This window comes from Neovison vison, chromosome X (assembly GCF_020171115.1).
Source record: "Neovison vison isolate M4711 chromosome X, ASM_NN_V1, whole genome shotgun sequence".
Lineage (NCBI taxonomy): Eukaryota > Metazoa > Chordata > Mammalia > Carnivora > Mustelidae > Neogale > Neogale vison.
The window spans coordinates 93408036-93423645 of NC_058105.1; the positions used below are offsets into that span (position 1 = coordinate 93408036).

The following is a 15610-nucleotide window of genomic DNA, read 5'->3' on the forward strand; positions in this document are numbered from 1 at the left end:
TCCCACATGATCTACCCTTCTTGTCAACCCCCCTCCCACGGTCACTGTAGCTCATTCCTGGGTGATTCCATTTCCTCTTCCTCTCTCCTCTCCATCCACCAAGGCTCATTCCTGGTAGATACCATTCTCCCATACCATCCAGCTTTCCCATCTTCCCCATTTTTTACTGTGGCTCATTCCTGGAAGATATCAGTGTCCCCCACCGCCTGCCCGCACACATATGTACCCTGTTCTTATCTACCTCCGTGGATTATGACTCACCACATCCATCTTTGCTGACTTCCCCTGTTCATGTGGTTCATTCCTGATGGATAACATCCACCCTCACTACCCAGTTTTCTGGTCTCCACCCATCTATATGGTTCATTCTTCGAAGATACCAATCCAACCTCCATGTCTCCCCCTATAACCTGTGGCTCATCCCTGGAAAATATCATCCCCTCAGACACCATCAACCATCCTGCCCTCCGCCATCCACTGTGTTGTTTCCAGGTTTGTCACCACATCATCCAGTCTCCCAGTATCTCTCTCCCACCTCCTCCATCACTACTGTTCCTTCCTGGAAGATAAATTTCCCTTCCAGCCATCCACCCTTCCTCTGTCCTCCTGCAGTGGTTCATTCCTAGAAGATACCATCCCCTCAACCCTCAACTATTTCTATCCTTCCTATATCCCCCCCCACCAACTGTTGCATCCCTGGAAGATACTATCCACCTCATCAACCATCCTTTCAGTCTCACCAGTCAACTGGCTCATTTCTGGAAGATATCATTCCTCCCACGCTATATATCTTCCTGTCTCTCCTATCTACTGAGGCTCATTCCTGGAAGATAACTTGCTTCCACTTCATTTACCCTTTCTGACTCCTCCCACCCCATAGTCACTGTAGATCATTCCTTGATGATACCATCTTTTCATACCATCCTCTCTTCCCTACCTCTCCCAATCCACTATGGTTCATTCCTGGAAGATACCACCCCCTCAACACCATCCACTCTTCCTGTTTACCTCCATAGACAATGGCTATTCCTGGAAGATGCTGTCCCACCATCCATCCATCCTGTCCTCTTCCCCCACCGACCATTTGCCATGGCCTATTCCTGGAAGAATCCCATCCTCCCACACCATCCTCTCTTCTTCCCCCACACCATCTATCCTAACTTTCTCCCCCATCCATGTGGCTCTTTCCTGGAAGTTACCATTGTCTCACACCATCCAGCTTTCCTATTTCCCCATCCACTATGGTTCATTCTTAGGAGATACCATCATCCGACACCATCCTTTCTTCCTTTGTCCTTATCCATTTGGCTCCTACCTGGAAGATACCATCACACCACACGATTCAGCTTTCCTATCTCCCATCCCCCAATCCAAGTGGCTCATTCCTGGAAGATACCATCCTCTCACACATCCCACTCTATTCCACTCCCCCACCAAATGGCTCATTTCTGGAAGATACTATTCCCCCACATCATCAACCTTTCCTGTCTCCCTCCATGGATTAAACTCACTCATGGAAGATAGCATCCCACCAAACATCCATTCTTGTCTCCCCAAGTCCACCGTGTTTCATACCTAGAAGATACCATCGCCTCACATATTTCATTCTTATTCTTTCCCCCATCAATTGGGTCATTCTTGGAAGATACCCACCACCACCACTGCCACCACCACCACTCCCCCCGCCACCCCCCCAACTCCCGCTGCCAACACTAACACCATCCAGCCTTTTTGTCTACTGGCATACACTATGGCTCATTCATGGACGATACCATCTGCATACACCAAACAACTTTCATTTCTTCCCCTTCCACTGGGGCTTATTCTTTGAAGATACCATTTCCCCACACCATCCACCCTTTGACTCTCCTCATCTGCTATGGCTCACTCCTGAAACATGTCATCTCGATACTATCTATCCATCTGGCCTCCCCCCATCCACTGTGGCACATTCCTTATAGATTTCATATTCCCACATCATCTTCCCTTCCTCTATCCCCATATACTGTGCCTCATTTCTGGAAGACACTCCCTTCCACACCATCCATCTTTCCTCTCTCTCCCCCTCAACCACTTTGGGGCATTCCTGAAAGATGCCTTGTCCCCCACACCATCCACCCTTTCTTATCTCCTCCCATCCTCTGTCACTGATTTTTAGTGGATGCACTTAGTCCTTGGTTTATGTTTAAAGATGGCTGCATCCAGAAATCTCTTCCTTACCCTCAGATCAAGATCCCTGTTTGTCACTCTAGTAGCATTATGGAATTATGTGCATAATGTCAATCTTTCCTGCTAGAAAAATAATAACTCCATGAGTTTAGGGGCCATGCCTAACACATTCACAACAATTCCTCACTGATAGCTACAGTGCCTTCACATAGCAGCCCCTGAACGCTGACTAAACAATCTTTAAGTATCTCAACTCATTACACGTTTTCACTGAAAACATTATAAAACTTAGATTTTTTATTAATAAAGACTAGCTTGCCTTCCGTTCCATGTTTTTCTATATCTGTAGGGAACAACTTTAATATCTTTCCAAATTGCTTCTGCAGTGGACTACTGTATAATTTGAATACACAATTACTTGTTTTATTGCAAATCACACAGCCCTTTCATTAAAAAAATTCTACTTCATTTGCCTCCTCTTTTCTTTGTGTCAGATTCATTTTATGTTCAAACCCATTCAGCAGTGTCTAAAGTTCCCTCAAAGATGCTACTGACTGAAAGATCATTAGGTTTCCTCTTAACTTTTTTCCTACAACCTATTAAGAAAAACACTGCAGGGGCCCTGGCTGGCTCAGTGGGTGAAGCATGCGACTCTTGATCCTGGGATTGTGGGTTCAAGCCCCATGTAGGGTGTAGAAATTACTTTAAAAATAAAATCTTTAAAAAAAAAAAGAAAAGGAAAACAGTATGGTTCAAGATAGGACAAACAGAAAGGATCCAAAGGAAAGATGAAAGGTAAACTTTAAATAGTCAAGGTTATTTTATCCAAACCATAAGAGACTCTTAATCTCACAAAACAAACTGAGGGTTGCTGGGGGGTAGAGGGGTAGTGATAAGGTGGCTGGGTTATGGACATTGGGGAGGGTATGTGCTATGGTGAATGCTATGAAATGTGTAAGCCTGATGATTCATAGAACTGTACCCCTGGGGCAAATAATACATTATATGTTAATAAAAATAATTTTTTAAAAAAGATTACTTTGTCCAGCAGATTTTATCGATGAGATCTTTCATGGTCATCTTGTCCCACTCCTCAGCATGTGGGGCCTCCCACGGTGCATCCGCTGGAATCTGCAGAGGAAGGAGGGCCCACATTCAGGTGTGATGGTTACTGCCCACTGCCCTGCCAAGAGGCCTTCAGGAGAACCTCTGAAAACCAGTCTCTGGGTGTGCGTTGGAATGTGTCATTGGCAGAGATAGTGGTGGGGTTGGGATGGATAGGTCTCTGCATCCTACGCCTTAATGTTGTTGCCATAATAATGATGATGGTGATGTAAAAAGGGGGGGATTACATATAAATGTATATATAAAAATGAATATGTAATTATGATGATGATCCTTATTATTGAATGCCAACACCCATTTTAAGTGTGAGAGAGTGATCTCATGGAGCCTAGGCCTAAGTAAAAAAAACTCAGGGGGATAAATCCCTTTTTCCTTTACTATCTAAAGTGGAATCACACATGGATAAGAAAACTATGAATAGGGTAACTGGCAAACACATGTCACACAAATTCTCAGTGCCATAGAGCTGAAAACACACAGGCATTACAGTCAGAGAGATGTGGGTTTGAAACCTGGTTCCCTTGCAGTGTGGTGTTGAGGAAATTACCATAGCCCCTCAGCACTCATTTTCCTTGCAAGTGGAAATACTACCAACTTGGCAGAGCAGCTGGGTGCATTGTAAATGACATGTATGAATGTCCACAGCAACGTTCCCTGCACTATTGGAAGGATATTAAGGTCATGTGTAAACTGAACACACATTTTACCTCCTTCCCCATGTTATCCATTGTCCTCCACAAATTGTTGTAATCCAAATAGGCAATGGGATTCCATACCGGTGGAAAGGCCCCCCGAAATGGATAAGTTCTCCCCTACAACATAAAAGCAAAGGATAATACGTTAAATTAGGATAGCATTCTAAATAACAAAACCAAGCCAACATAAGAGGCATTTTCAAACTAACAGTATGCTCTCCTATTGCAAAAGCATCACCTTTGATGGGAAGTAAATACATTTTATCTATATAGGCCCCAAATTTCAATTAGATTAGCAAAATGCCTCAGGTGTTGTGCTACCTGCTTTTAATTTACAGGAATTAATAGCTGTGAACTTACTTGTACTTATACAGAGAACATAAATATAGGTAGCTCATCCTAAAATCTAACGCTGATGCCACAATATTCTCAACCCTTGAGCTCCTAGCTAGCTAATCTCTTTGCAGGGATGCTTCCACTCAGATGAGAGCAGGATGATGACATGGAAGACTGTCCTTGGACCACACAGAAGACTGGGACAACAAAGCAGAATATCGCGGACTGAGTTTTAGGGTTCGCATGGGCTAAATAAAGACTGGCTAAACTACTGGCTATGCCTGAAGTCAAGAATCAAAATATGGGGGAAGCCTGGGTGGCTCAGTGGGTTGGGCGTCTGCCTTCAACTCGGGTCATGATCTCAGGGTTCTGGGATTGAGCCCCACTTTGGGCTCTCTGCTCAGTGAGAAGCCTGCTGCTCTGCCTACTTGTGATCTTTCTCTCTGTGTCACATGAATAAATAAAATCTTTTTAAAAAAAAAGAATCAAAATACGGGAAACAGAATAATGGGCATTTGACATTTTTTTGGCTGCCCAGCATCCATGTTCCTCTCCCAGTATTATCCTGGTTCCTTTTTGGGAAACTGTCTCTCCTCTGTGGGTAGATGTGTAGGGAGGATGATCCTGGATATCATCTCCCATTACAGCAGGTGATGGGCTAGATCTTTCTCTACCCGCTCTGGATACTGGTGCAGCAGGGGTGTGAGCCTGTCAGCTAAGCTTGGCCAATCACACACACTCTCTGACCCTGGAATGAGTCATCCAACAAGAGAAGAAAGCTAACTCTGGGTTCTCCTTCCCCATGGCAGCATGCTGCACACATGATTCCTGCTCTAAAGACCATGGCTGTGGTTCCTGCCCCTAACTTGCCAGAGCTCCCCTGTACTCTGCCTATTCCTAAATGTGGCCCTCCAGCCTCTTGTTGGTTCTGTGGGCTCTCTGATATCCTTTCACTAGATCCCCCTCTTGTTAGCCAGAAATGGCTTTCTATTGGCTGGTACTGAGACCTCAAACATAAAGACAGCAAATTATTTGCCACCATTGACTTCATTTCCATTGTGTGACAAGTCCTGTGCTATGCAAACACCGGGGTGAGGTGACAGTGAACCCTGGGGTAGAGATACCAGGTCTGGGTATTTTCTAAGGTTTCACTCCTAATTCATTTCCTCTAAAAATAAAACATTCATAAGATTTAAATATTTTCTACTAATTCAATTTTGCTTGAGATTTGTATTTTTTAATCAAAGAAAAACATAATACTCGCAGAAAGCCTACTGTGCGTATTGCACAGTATTAAGAACTGTTTTGAATTAAGAAGGTGGGGGGAGGGGAACTAAAGCAAAACTCCTAACCATCAAGACAGGGACACAAGACCCAAGAGCATTTGCATTCATGTGCACACACTTACACACGCATGCATGCACACACGCACTCTTCAACTGAGTAACGATACACGGCAGCCATTAAGTGACAAGTAATTTTGCCTGCCACGGTAGCAAATTCAAATAACCCTGGCAGATTATGTGATCTGATTTCTTATCTGAAAAAATGCCATGTTTGTAATGCTGCAACACAACTCTCCAAGACTCCAAACCTTTATCATCACCACCACTATCGCCACCATTATTACTAACATTTATTGAGATCTTTCTCCATGCCTGGCCCTGGCCAAGCTCTTCATATGCATTATCTCACCCCAACCCTGTGGAGGCAAGCACTATTAATATTTCCATCTTATAAATGAGGAAACTAAAGCCCAGGGATATTAGCTGGAAAACAGTAGAATGGAAATTTCCTGTTCCCAAAGCCTTTGCTCATAAACATTAAGCTTTCTGGCCTTCCTATAGGGTTGACGGAATGTGGGGATAGGTCTGTTCTAGAGACATATTAACCCTCCCAACTGGATGAGGGAGTGTTTGGAAATGTGAAAACTTAGAAATTTCCCACACCATCTTTTATGTTTCTAAGGAATAAAAATGGAGACAAAGAAGCTCTGGGGTATAAGCTGGCTGTTGAGGAAACAGCATCAACCCTGGGAAATGAGGAAGCACGGCTGGAGAAAAATAGGCAGACATTTTACCCAGAATGCTATGCTAGCTACAGAGAGGAGGCTGACGGTTAACAGCTCATGGGCAGCCTTCAGAACAGTGGTTGTCATTACAGTTCTTTCCTTAGTTAAAATCGGGGGAAATCTACATTTTCCTCTGTAAAATGTATTTATACTCAAGGATTAGTCTCATAAAAAACTGATCTTTGCTTTGAAAAGAAATACATTTTTTTATAAAAACAAACATGCTCAATCATCTGGGGACATTAAGATAAGTATAACTATAATTCAACAAAATGTGTCCCACATTCCTAATAAAGTTCTTCTCAGGATGATGCTAACCAGAGTCTCATTTCACACACGGCCTAAAGGCCCCATGATCTGAGCCTTGATTAAAAAAAAAAGGGGGGGAGGCACCTGGGTGGCTCAGTGGGTTAAAGCCTCTGCCTTCGGCTCAGGTCATGATCCCAGCATCCTGGGATTGAGCCCCGCTCCGGGCTCTCTGCTCAGCAGGGAGCCTGCTTCCTCCTCTCTCTCTCTGCCTGCCTCTCTGCCTGCTTGTGATCTCTGTCAAATAAATAAATAAAATCTTTAAAAAAAAAAAAAAGAGGTGGCAGGAGAAGTAAAGAATCCAAGGAGAGAGGAGAGTCCAGTCTGGCAATCTTTTTAGAAACGGGAGCCACGGAAACACTAAAAGAAGACCATAAAGGCCGGCCGCCAGCCAACTACAACATTAATTTCTACCCTATTGACAGAGGCACCAAGTTGAAAAAGGGATTTGACTAATTAGTTTCACTCTTCATGACTGGCTTCTCTGCTCTTATTCCATAGAAAACCTAACAGTGGGACATCTGGGTGGTGCAGTCGGTTAAATGTCTGTCACTTGGTTTCAGCTCAAGTTGTGATCTCAGGATTGTGAGATCAAATCAAATCGAGCTCTGCACTTGGCATGGGGTCTGCTTGAGATTCTCTCTCCCTCTGCCCCTCCTGCTCATGCTCTCTCTCTCTAAAATGAATAAATAATTCTTTAAAAAAAAAGAAAAGAAAACCTGTTTGCTAAAGAAACGCATATATGTGGGAATAAACTCCTACACGTTACCTCTTCCTTTCTCTGAAACCCCTGAAAGGCTTATTTCCTCCACGGCCTGCTTCTAAACTAGACAACTCAAGACAACTTTCTGCTCCTTGGAATCCCTAAAGCAGTGCAGTGGTAGGGCCTGGAGCTGTCTCTTGATGGAGTAAGAACAGCTTGCCAACCGGACCTTCTCAAGCTCGTAAATGTGACTGTACCGTTTTCTCCCAAAGGCGCTGGTACTTTCTCAGTATTTCCAAATACTTCTAAATATTTCTAAGTGGTTACTGCTCTTGGAAAATAAAAGGAAAAAAAAATCTTGAGTAAAGGTCAAGTTCGTTTTGTACCTATACTCTGGAGCCTTCCAACCCTTCCAAAGTGGCCTTTAATCTCCAAAGCGCAGTGTCTCCTAGTTGAGGTCAAGCAGAACACAATGTCCCTGGAACTGTGCCCCAAATACTTAAATCCCTTTGAGAAACCACATCCTTAATGTACCGATGTTCCTAATAAGAAGAGACTATTGCTAGGAGATGGCGATTTACGACTCCCACATCATTCTTTTTTTTTTTTTTAAAGATTTTTTTTTTAATTTATTTATTTGAGAGAGAGAGACAGTGAGAGAGAGCATGAGCGAGGAGAAGGTCAGAGAGCGAAGCAGACTCCCCATGGAGCTGGGAGCCTGATGTGGGACTCGATCCCGGGACTCCAGGATCACGCCCTGAGCCGAAGGCAGTCGTCCAACCAACTGAGCCACCCAGGCGTCCCCCACATCATTCTTTATTGTTGGTCTTACAAAATAAACCAAGTTTAGAGTAAGCGAGTAACATTTAGTGATTGGCGTGTTGGAGAGTTTCGGTTCTTTGTACTTTTAGGTTTTAGTTAAACAAAAGGAAGTGGGTGTTATTAAAGAACATCACAGGCCCCTGAGGAAGGCTTCCAAGCAGTTTTTTTTAATTATCTTGAAAATAAACAGCTATGTACTAGACTGGTTGAAGAACAAGTCTGCCCAACTCCAATGAATTCCTTGACATTCTCCTTGTCCCACTGTTTTGACAAGCCTATAAAAGACATCTTTGGATGGTTTCTCTTCTACAGTATTTAATAATGCTTTAACTAAAGAAATCATCTAAAAAGGCATTAAATAGGATGGCAGTACTGTGTTGTCCTCATAGTTAAAAAAAAAAAATCGTTTTCTTCCTCTTTCCAAATGCAGGTTAGCCAAGCTCTCTTCAAACCTACATCATTCTACTCGACCAAAAACAAGCCATCCTAATATGGAAACATCTATCCCATGGTACTGAGCTGCTTGTTTCAAGTCTCCAACTAGTGTCCATCCTTCTTTGTAAAACCCTCCCATCCTCCATCCACTGCCTCCTGACCGTCTGATCCTCAGCCTTTTCCGCCCCCCATTTCCCCGCAGAACTCAGCCAATGTCTGGGTTTGTCCTTCGATCTGCACAGTGTTACAGTGTACATCTTTCGAGCCTCTTCTCCCTCGATGTTGAAGAGAACTTCCAAACCATGACGTGTAACTTCTCACACAACTTTCAAGGGCAGGCATCACATTCCCGGGTGTTTGCTCATAACCTGATACTTCATCTTATTCTCAGTCTCTCTCTCTCAGGACTTGGAACGGCTACGAGGCCGTGTGGCAACCCATGAGTTGTGCGGTCCCGTCTTGTGGAATAAGACAACTGAAAAGCTCAGGTACAGATGATGCCACAGAATTAAGAACGAAAGGTTTCAAATGAAGCTATGCTGCCTTTCCCAAGGGACTCCAGTTCTATACAGAAATTACAAACAAAGCAATTAAGCGATGCCTGGGTGGCTCAGCCGGCTAAGCATCTGCCTTCGGCTCAGGTCATGATCCCACAGTCCTGGGATCGAGCCCCGCATCCTGCTCCCGCTCAGTGGTGGAGTCTGCTTTTCCCTCTGCCGGCCGCTTCCCCTATTTGTGTGAGCACTTGTTCTAACTCTTACTTTCTCACAAATAAATAAAATCTAAAAAACAAAAACAGAACAACTAAGATAGCAACAATATGACCTCTTCTGGAGGCTCTTGGTTAAGTAAAGATAATTGACAGAGCTTTTTCCTCTTTCACGAATGCCATTAACTCTGGAGAAACAGGCAGTTAGGAAAAAAGATGAAAATGTTACACTATGAGGATGAGTGGCTGCTTTTCCAGAACAGCTTTATTAAGACATAGTTCACATACTTGAGGGGCGCCTGGGTGGCTTGGGTCATGATCCCAGGGTCCTGGGACTAAGCCCTGCATCAGGCTTTTTGCTCAGTGGGGAGCCTGCTTCTCCCTCCCCCTCTGCCTGCCTCCCCCAAGCTCGTGCTCACTCTTGCTCCAATAAATAAATAAAATCTTTAAAAAAAATTCACATCCTCAATAATCCACCCATTTAAAGTATATAATTCAATGGGGTTTTGGTATATTCGCAGAGCTGGGCATCCGTTATGGCATCTAACTTTAGAACATTTTTGTCACCAGAAGAAGGAATCCTTAGTCATTAATGGTCACTCTCCCCCCTCCCCCCACCCCATTTTGCTATCTTCCAAAGCATCTGCACTGTCTTGCAAAGCAGCTGCACCATTTTACTTTCCCACCAGTGACGTATGAGGGTTCCAAAGGCTCCACTTCTTCACCAACACTTGTTACTGACTTTCTGATTCTAGCTAGCCTGGCGGGGCCAAAGCGGTACCTCACTGTAGTTCTGACTTGCATTTCCCTAATCAGGGGTGATGGCCAAAGTCAAATCAGGCTCTGTCGCGATCTCTTTCTCTCTCAAATAAATAAATAAGTACATAGATAAATAGTCTTTTTAGGAAAATTGTTTACTTGCTTTATTCTTATTCCTTACATCTTCCATATCACTATGCCTGGATTTCACGTCTGTTTCTCTTGGTTTTCATTGCTTCAAATTAAAATCCTGTGATCATCATTAAGTGAGATGCATCACAGGATAATAAATTTGATGAATTTAGCAAGCTCACTACATCTTTGAAGATATTCAGAGGTTCACATGTATTATTATTATTATTATTCATATGTATTAGATTTTTGACATATATGTGGGTATGTATATGTGTGTGTATACGTATAATTAATCCCAGCTGGTGCCTTGGCAGAGGCAGGAGAGTTCATGACTCCACGCCCTTGGCTTAGTCCCTCCTGTGCCCCGACCCCAGACCTCAGTCTCCATGTCAGGAAGATGGGACTCGCAGTGCCCCTGAGCTGGATCCTCCATTGGGAGTCTATTAGGATGTGCTTTCTGTGTCTGGAGGTTGTCAGCATGAGTAAATACAGCTCTGAGACAAACATGGTCCCAAAGATCCTATCTAGTAGCGGAAGGTGGAAATGACTTCTGTTTCCTCTGGCAGACTAAAGCACTTTGTTGCCCATGGCACCTCACTATTTTTTGTACCATTAAACTGATTTATGTAAGAACTTTCCCGACTAGTTTCAACACACCCAAGAAGGGCGATGTCTCACACTTGTTTATATCTCCTACCCTGCCTTGTATATACCAAGGTTTCAAGAAATGCTCGTTAAATGGAGGAATTGAAGGGATAAATAAATACAGGGGCGCCTGGGTGGCTCAGCCGGTTAAGCGTCTGCCTTTGGCTCAGTCACGATCTCAGGGTCCTGGGATCAAGCCCCAAGTCGGGCTCCCTGCTCAGCAGGGGTCGGCTTCTCCCTCTCCTCCTGCCCCTCCCCCTGTTTGTGCTCTCTTTTACTCTTGCTTTCCCGCTCTCAAATGGATAATTAAAGTCTTTTAAAAAGTGGGTGGAATACAATTCTTGCATGTTTAGCCCATCTGATCTCACATCTAGCTCTACCAGGCTCCAGAAATAGTCCAGCTTTTCCCTCTTTCTACACAAACAACTCCCTCTTTTCCCACCTCAGACAAGATCTTCTAATGAATGCCAATTTAGCACTGGTTTTTAATGATCAACTCCACAAACACACCTTTTCTAAAAGAGCTGAAGTCAATATTACCAACAGATTTACTAGGACTCCCTATGTGTAAGGTATTGAAGGGAAGAGAAAAAGATGAAAATCTCAAAAACCATTTCCTATGTGAGCCTTTCTCACTCTGATCTTTCTGGATGCTATGTAAAAATGGGTTCCATGGTGATGAATCTGGGAAATTCTGGCTTATAGTTAAACAGCTTTTCTTTTTTTTTTTAATTTTTTATTGTTTATAAAGCTTCTCTTTTTAATTAAAAAAAAATTTCTGCTTATCCTCATAGGACCCCTAATTTGCAAACAAACATCTTGGCACTCAATGATAGGGACGGAACATGGAGCATTCTCACATGTATACGACCAAGAAACTCCCTCTCTAGCAAAGCGTTGCTGGGATTAATGTTGATTAGAAAATACTCCTTTAGACATGCTTTCTTCCTCTTCTGGCTGGCACTCTCAGGGGTCCGAGGGGACACGGGAGAAGAGGGGCTAGAAAGAGGAGCCCTGATAATCAGCGGATTTATTTTCCAAATGCTCCTCATGGGAATACAGTCTCCTGCGGACATCTCCTGAACAAGAACGCACGTCATCCCACAACACTGAGTCAATAGGAAAAATAAAATGAAATCACTTGTGCATCTAGCTGAAATTGCAAGAGCTCTGTGCTGAGTCTTGAGCCTGGGACTCTCTGCCCCTGGGAACCGGGCAGGACAGAGAGAAAGTACGTCAGAGCAGGTAGAGAGGGTCAAGGGTAAAGTGGAGCTTCTTGCCAGACTGGCTGTTAACCAAGTGCATTCACCTTGTGTATCCCAGTGGATGGGGTTGGATCTGCGTGGAGTTACTTCGGCGATGGCTCCCGTGATCATGATGGTGCAGACGTGGGAGGGAGAGGAGACTAGGAGCCATTAGATCCTTAGCACCATCTTCCCCACATGTGACCATCAGAGAAGGACTTTGTTTTTTTTTTTAAGTCTACCAACTGGGAAGAGACACAGATACTCAGGACTTCTTTGGCCCATATAATTATGTAGATTAGCGACGGTGCCCACATCTGCACCTTGGAGGCATCTTTTATGACCCCTGCTGGGCAGCAAATATGGGCCAGTGGTGATTTCTTCCCATTGGCTCTGAAGCCTGAGGTTTTTTTCAGAGACATTTATCTGCTGGAGATGGCTGTGGAAACTAGGCCACTGGATACTTTGGCAAACACACAAAATTAAATCTCAGCCTGAGGTTCCCAGTATATCACTTGAGTCTGACAAATTACAGAAACACTGTGAGAATGAAAGGAAATGGACTAGTAGTTCAGGAACTGATCCCTCTGTTTGAAAAACCTGACAGGAGAAAAGTCCTTTAAATGGAAAGGACTCATTTCCACAGTTTTGGGGATCAAAGTGTTCATTGCATTTAACTACAATTAACATTCACATTTTCTGTCATTCCACCTAGAATTTTCTTCTTCTGGTTGCATGAGACCCCAACACAAAGCAAACAACAAAATGAAGTGTTATGAAGACAGTACTGGGCTGTTCAAATAGAAGGTCTCCACATTAGGATCGTTATTTGTCTCTTCAGTTTCAAGGTCTGTGTTTGCTAAGGTTAGTTATCAACTACACTTTCACATCTGTCTGTCTTTCTCTCTCACTCTCTTCTGTAGGACCTTGAACCAAACACTTGCATTCTTACAACTTTCTCCCATCTTGAAAGTAAGGAAAACTGCTTACTAAAACTCACTTACTGAAACTCTGTGGTCCACTTGGTTTTCAAAGGGTATTTGTTCAAATGAGCTTAACACAGAAGTGAAAAAGCTTAGAGTCCAGGCCTGCAATAGAGGGCTACCTATGGCAGCATCAATCCCATTAAATGGCAGGACAGGGCAATGACTGCAAAGACCTTCTGGTTGGGTTAGCATGTGCTCATGGGACACGGGAACTTCCCTTCTTCAGGAAGTGCGCAGAATGCATCAGCTATGGGGTTTATAAGGACATTCAATGGTGTTTCAGTTTCAGCTGTTAGAAGACTACTTTACAAAAGTTAGAAATTTCAGGACCAATGATTAACTCTGGGCTACGATAGTGGGTGTGTGTTCTTGGGTAAAGTAGGGCCTGCAGAGGGGAAAGCAGGGAGGAAGCAAAAATAGGGATGAAGAAAGTAGGGGGAGGAAAAAAGGAGTTTTTGACCTCAAACTAGCAACATTTAACCTGAAAGCTCAAAATCTCTAGCAGTTGGGTTATCATGGAGATGAGAGCAATTTCTGTTAAGAAAGCTCCTTATGCGACGCTTCATTCCACTGACAAGGTTCTTTTTGCCATTAACCACAATGCCAAGGCCCCCACTAAAGGAGAAGACTGCAAAGTTCCACAGCCTTAGAGAAATCCTTCGTGTCTGACTGAATCCCCTTTCTGCGCTGCCACCGAAAGCCAGTTCACTGAGTCACAGAGGCCAACTCTAGACCACTTCTCAGTGAAAGATGAGATAAGGACTGCCGTAATGAACTGGCCTGATTAAAAATGATAATAGGAAGTATGAAAAGAGTTGAGTAACAAGAAGATGAAAAGAGTTTTGTGAATGGATGATGGGTGCACAATCATGTGAATGCACCTGATGTCACTAAATTGTACACCTAATGGTTAAGAAGATAAACTTTTGTTATGTGTATCTTACCACAATTTTTTTTTGAGAGAGAGAGAGCATGCAAGCGCACATCCACGTGGGGTGGGGAGGGACAGAGGGAAAAGGAGAGAGAGAATCTTTAGCAGGCTCTATGCTCCGCGTGGTACACGAGGCAGGGCTCAATCCCATGACCCCAAGATCATGACCTGAGCCAAAATTAAGAGTCATTTAACCAAAGAGACGTTTAACCAAATGAGCTACCAAGGCGCTTCCACAATTTTTTTTTAAAAAAAGAAAAAAAAAAGGAAGGGAAAAAATTTAACAATTCACTTGACTTTTCTATTTATTGGGCTGTCACTTCAACCAAGTAGAAGTTTTGTGCTCTACAAACTAAATGGGAGATTTCTCCCTGAAAGTTTATAGGAAAAAGAAAGGAGGCTTTGAGAGAAAATGGTTAATGCTGACCTAGTTTTCTAAACAGTACAAGGCTTTAAGAGTAATTTCTGTCATTACACTTTCCTGTCAACATAAGAAATAAATGAAAAAAAAGAGAAAGAAATGAAGTTTTTAAAATGGAGGGTGGAAAAGAATGGAAGTTACTAAAAACTATTTTTAACAAGCGACGTCCATGTATCTTTGTACTAAATACTTGACAGATGAACATATTTAGTCTCTCTGCTTTTAAAGACCCAGGTATAACTATAATTTAGAGAAGAAAGCAAATCATCCTTCTTATGTTACTTCATTTCTATGATCAAACAGAATTTCTTATCATGAGCACCTGCCCATTTACCATGTGCCTCTTCTTACCCAATTTTTTATCTCTACCCTAAATAATTACCCTGAAATAATATACATAATAAATAATAAAATAATATACAAATTATTTTAAATTTCTTTCCTTTTTTTTAAAGTCTCATTTATTTTTAGAGGGCGGAGAAGGACAGAGGGAGAAGGAAACAGAATATCTTCAAGCAGACTCCCCACTGGGTACAGAGCCCAAGGTGGGGCTGGATCCCATGACCTATGAGATCATGCCTTGAGCCGAAATCAAGAGTCAGATGCTCAACCAACTAGGCCACCCAGTCTATTTTATTCTTTTCTTTTTAATCTTTTTTTTTTCTCTTTAAGCCAGGGAGGATACAATGGCATAAAATAAGGTACTCTTATCTAGATCATACTTTGACTAATGAGTTCACATAAATCACTTAACAAAACGAATATATACCCAACAATTCCAAAGCATGTCCTAGACCTCTAGACTTAGTAGTCTAATAGTGTAATAGAAACCATCTGTAGTCTTTAGCCTGCTGAGCCTAACTGGGGTTCTCTGGGGGTTCCTTGGGAGTCAGGTGCTTACTGAAGGCCCAAGAGGCTCCAGATTTATGGCTCAGGATGCAAGAGAAGCAGCCACCCTGGTAAATGGAACCACATATGTCTCCCAGTGCCTGTGTCCACAGGAGGCCAGGTCCCCAGGAGCCCCTACTGCCTGAGTAGCATGTCAGGAGTTCAGAACCCTTTGGGGTAAGGTGATTTTTGTCATACCTCACAGCTGTCTCTTACCGAGATTTATAAGT

General features: G+C 43.1%; 1 protein-coding gene across 1 annotated transcript in view; it reads right to left on the reverse strand.

Annotated features, from left to right (window-relative positions):
• LOC122896959 (amine oxidase [flavin-containing] A) overlaps nt 1-15610 on the reverse strand; it is a 69565-nt gene that overhangs the window by 18265 nt on the left and 35690 nt on the right. Inside the window, exons 4-5 of the mRNA XM_044235067.1 lie at nt 4002-4106; nt 3209-3300 (exon numbers count right to left, since the gene is read on the reverse strand). Of these exons, the coding sequence (XP_044091002.1) occupies nt 3209-3300; nt 4002-4106 (197 nt within the window). The remainder of the gene's footprint in view (nt 1-3208; nt 3301-4001; nt 4107-15610) is intronic.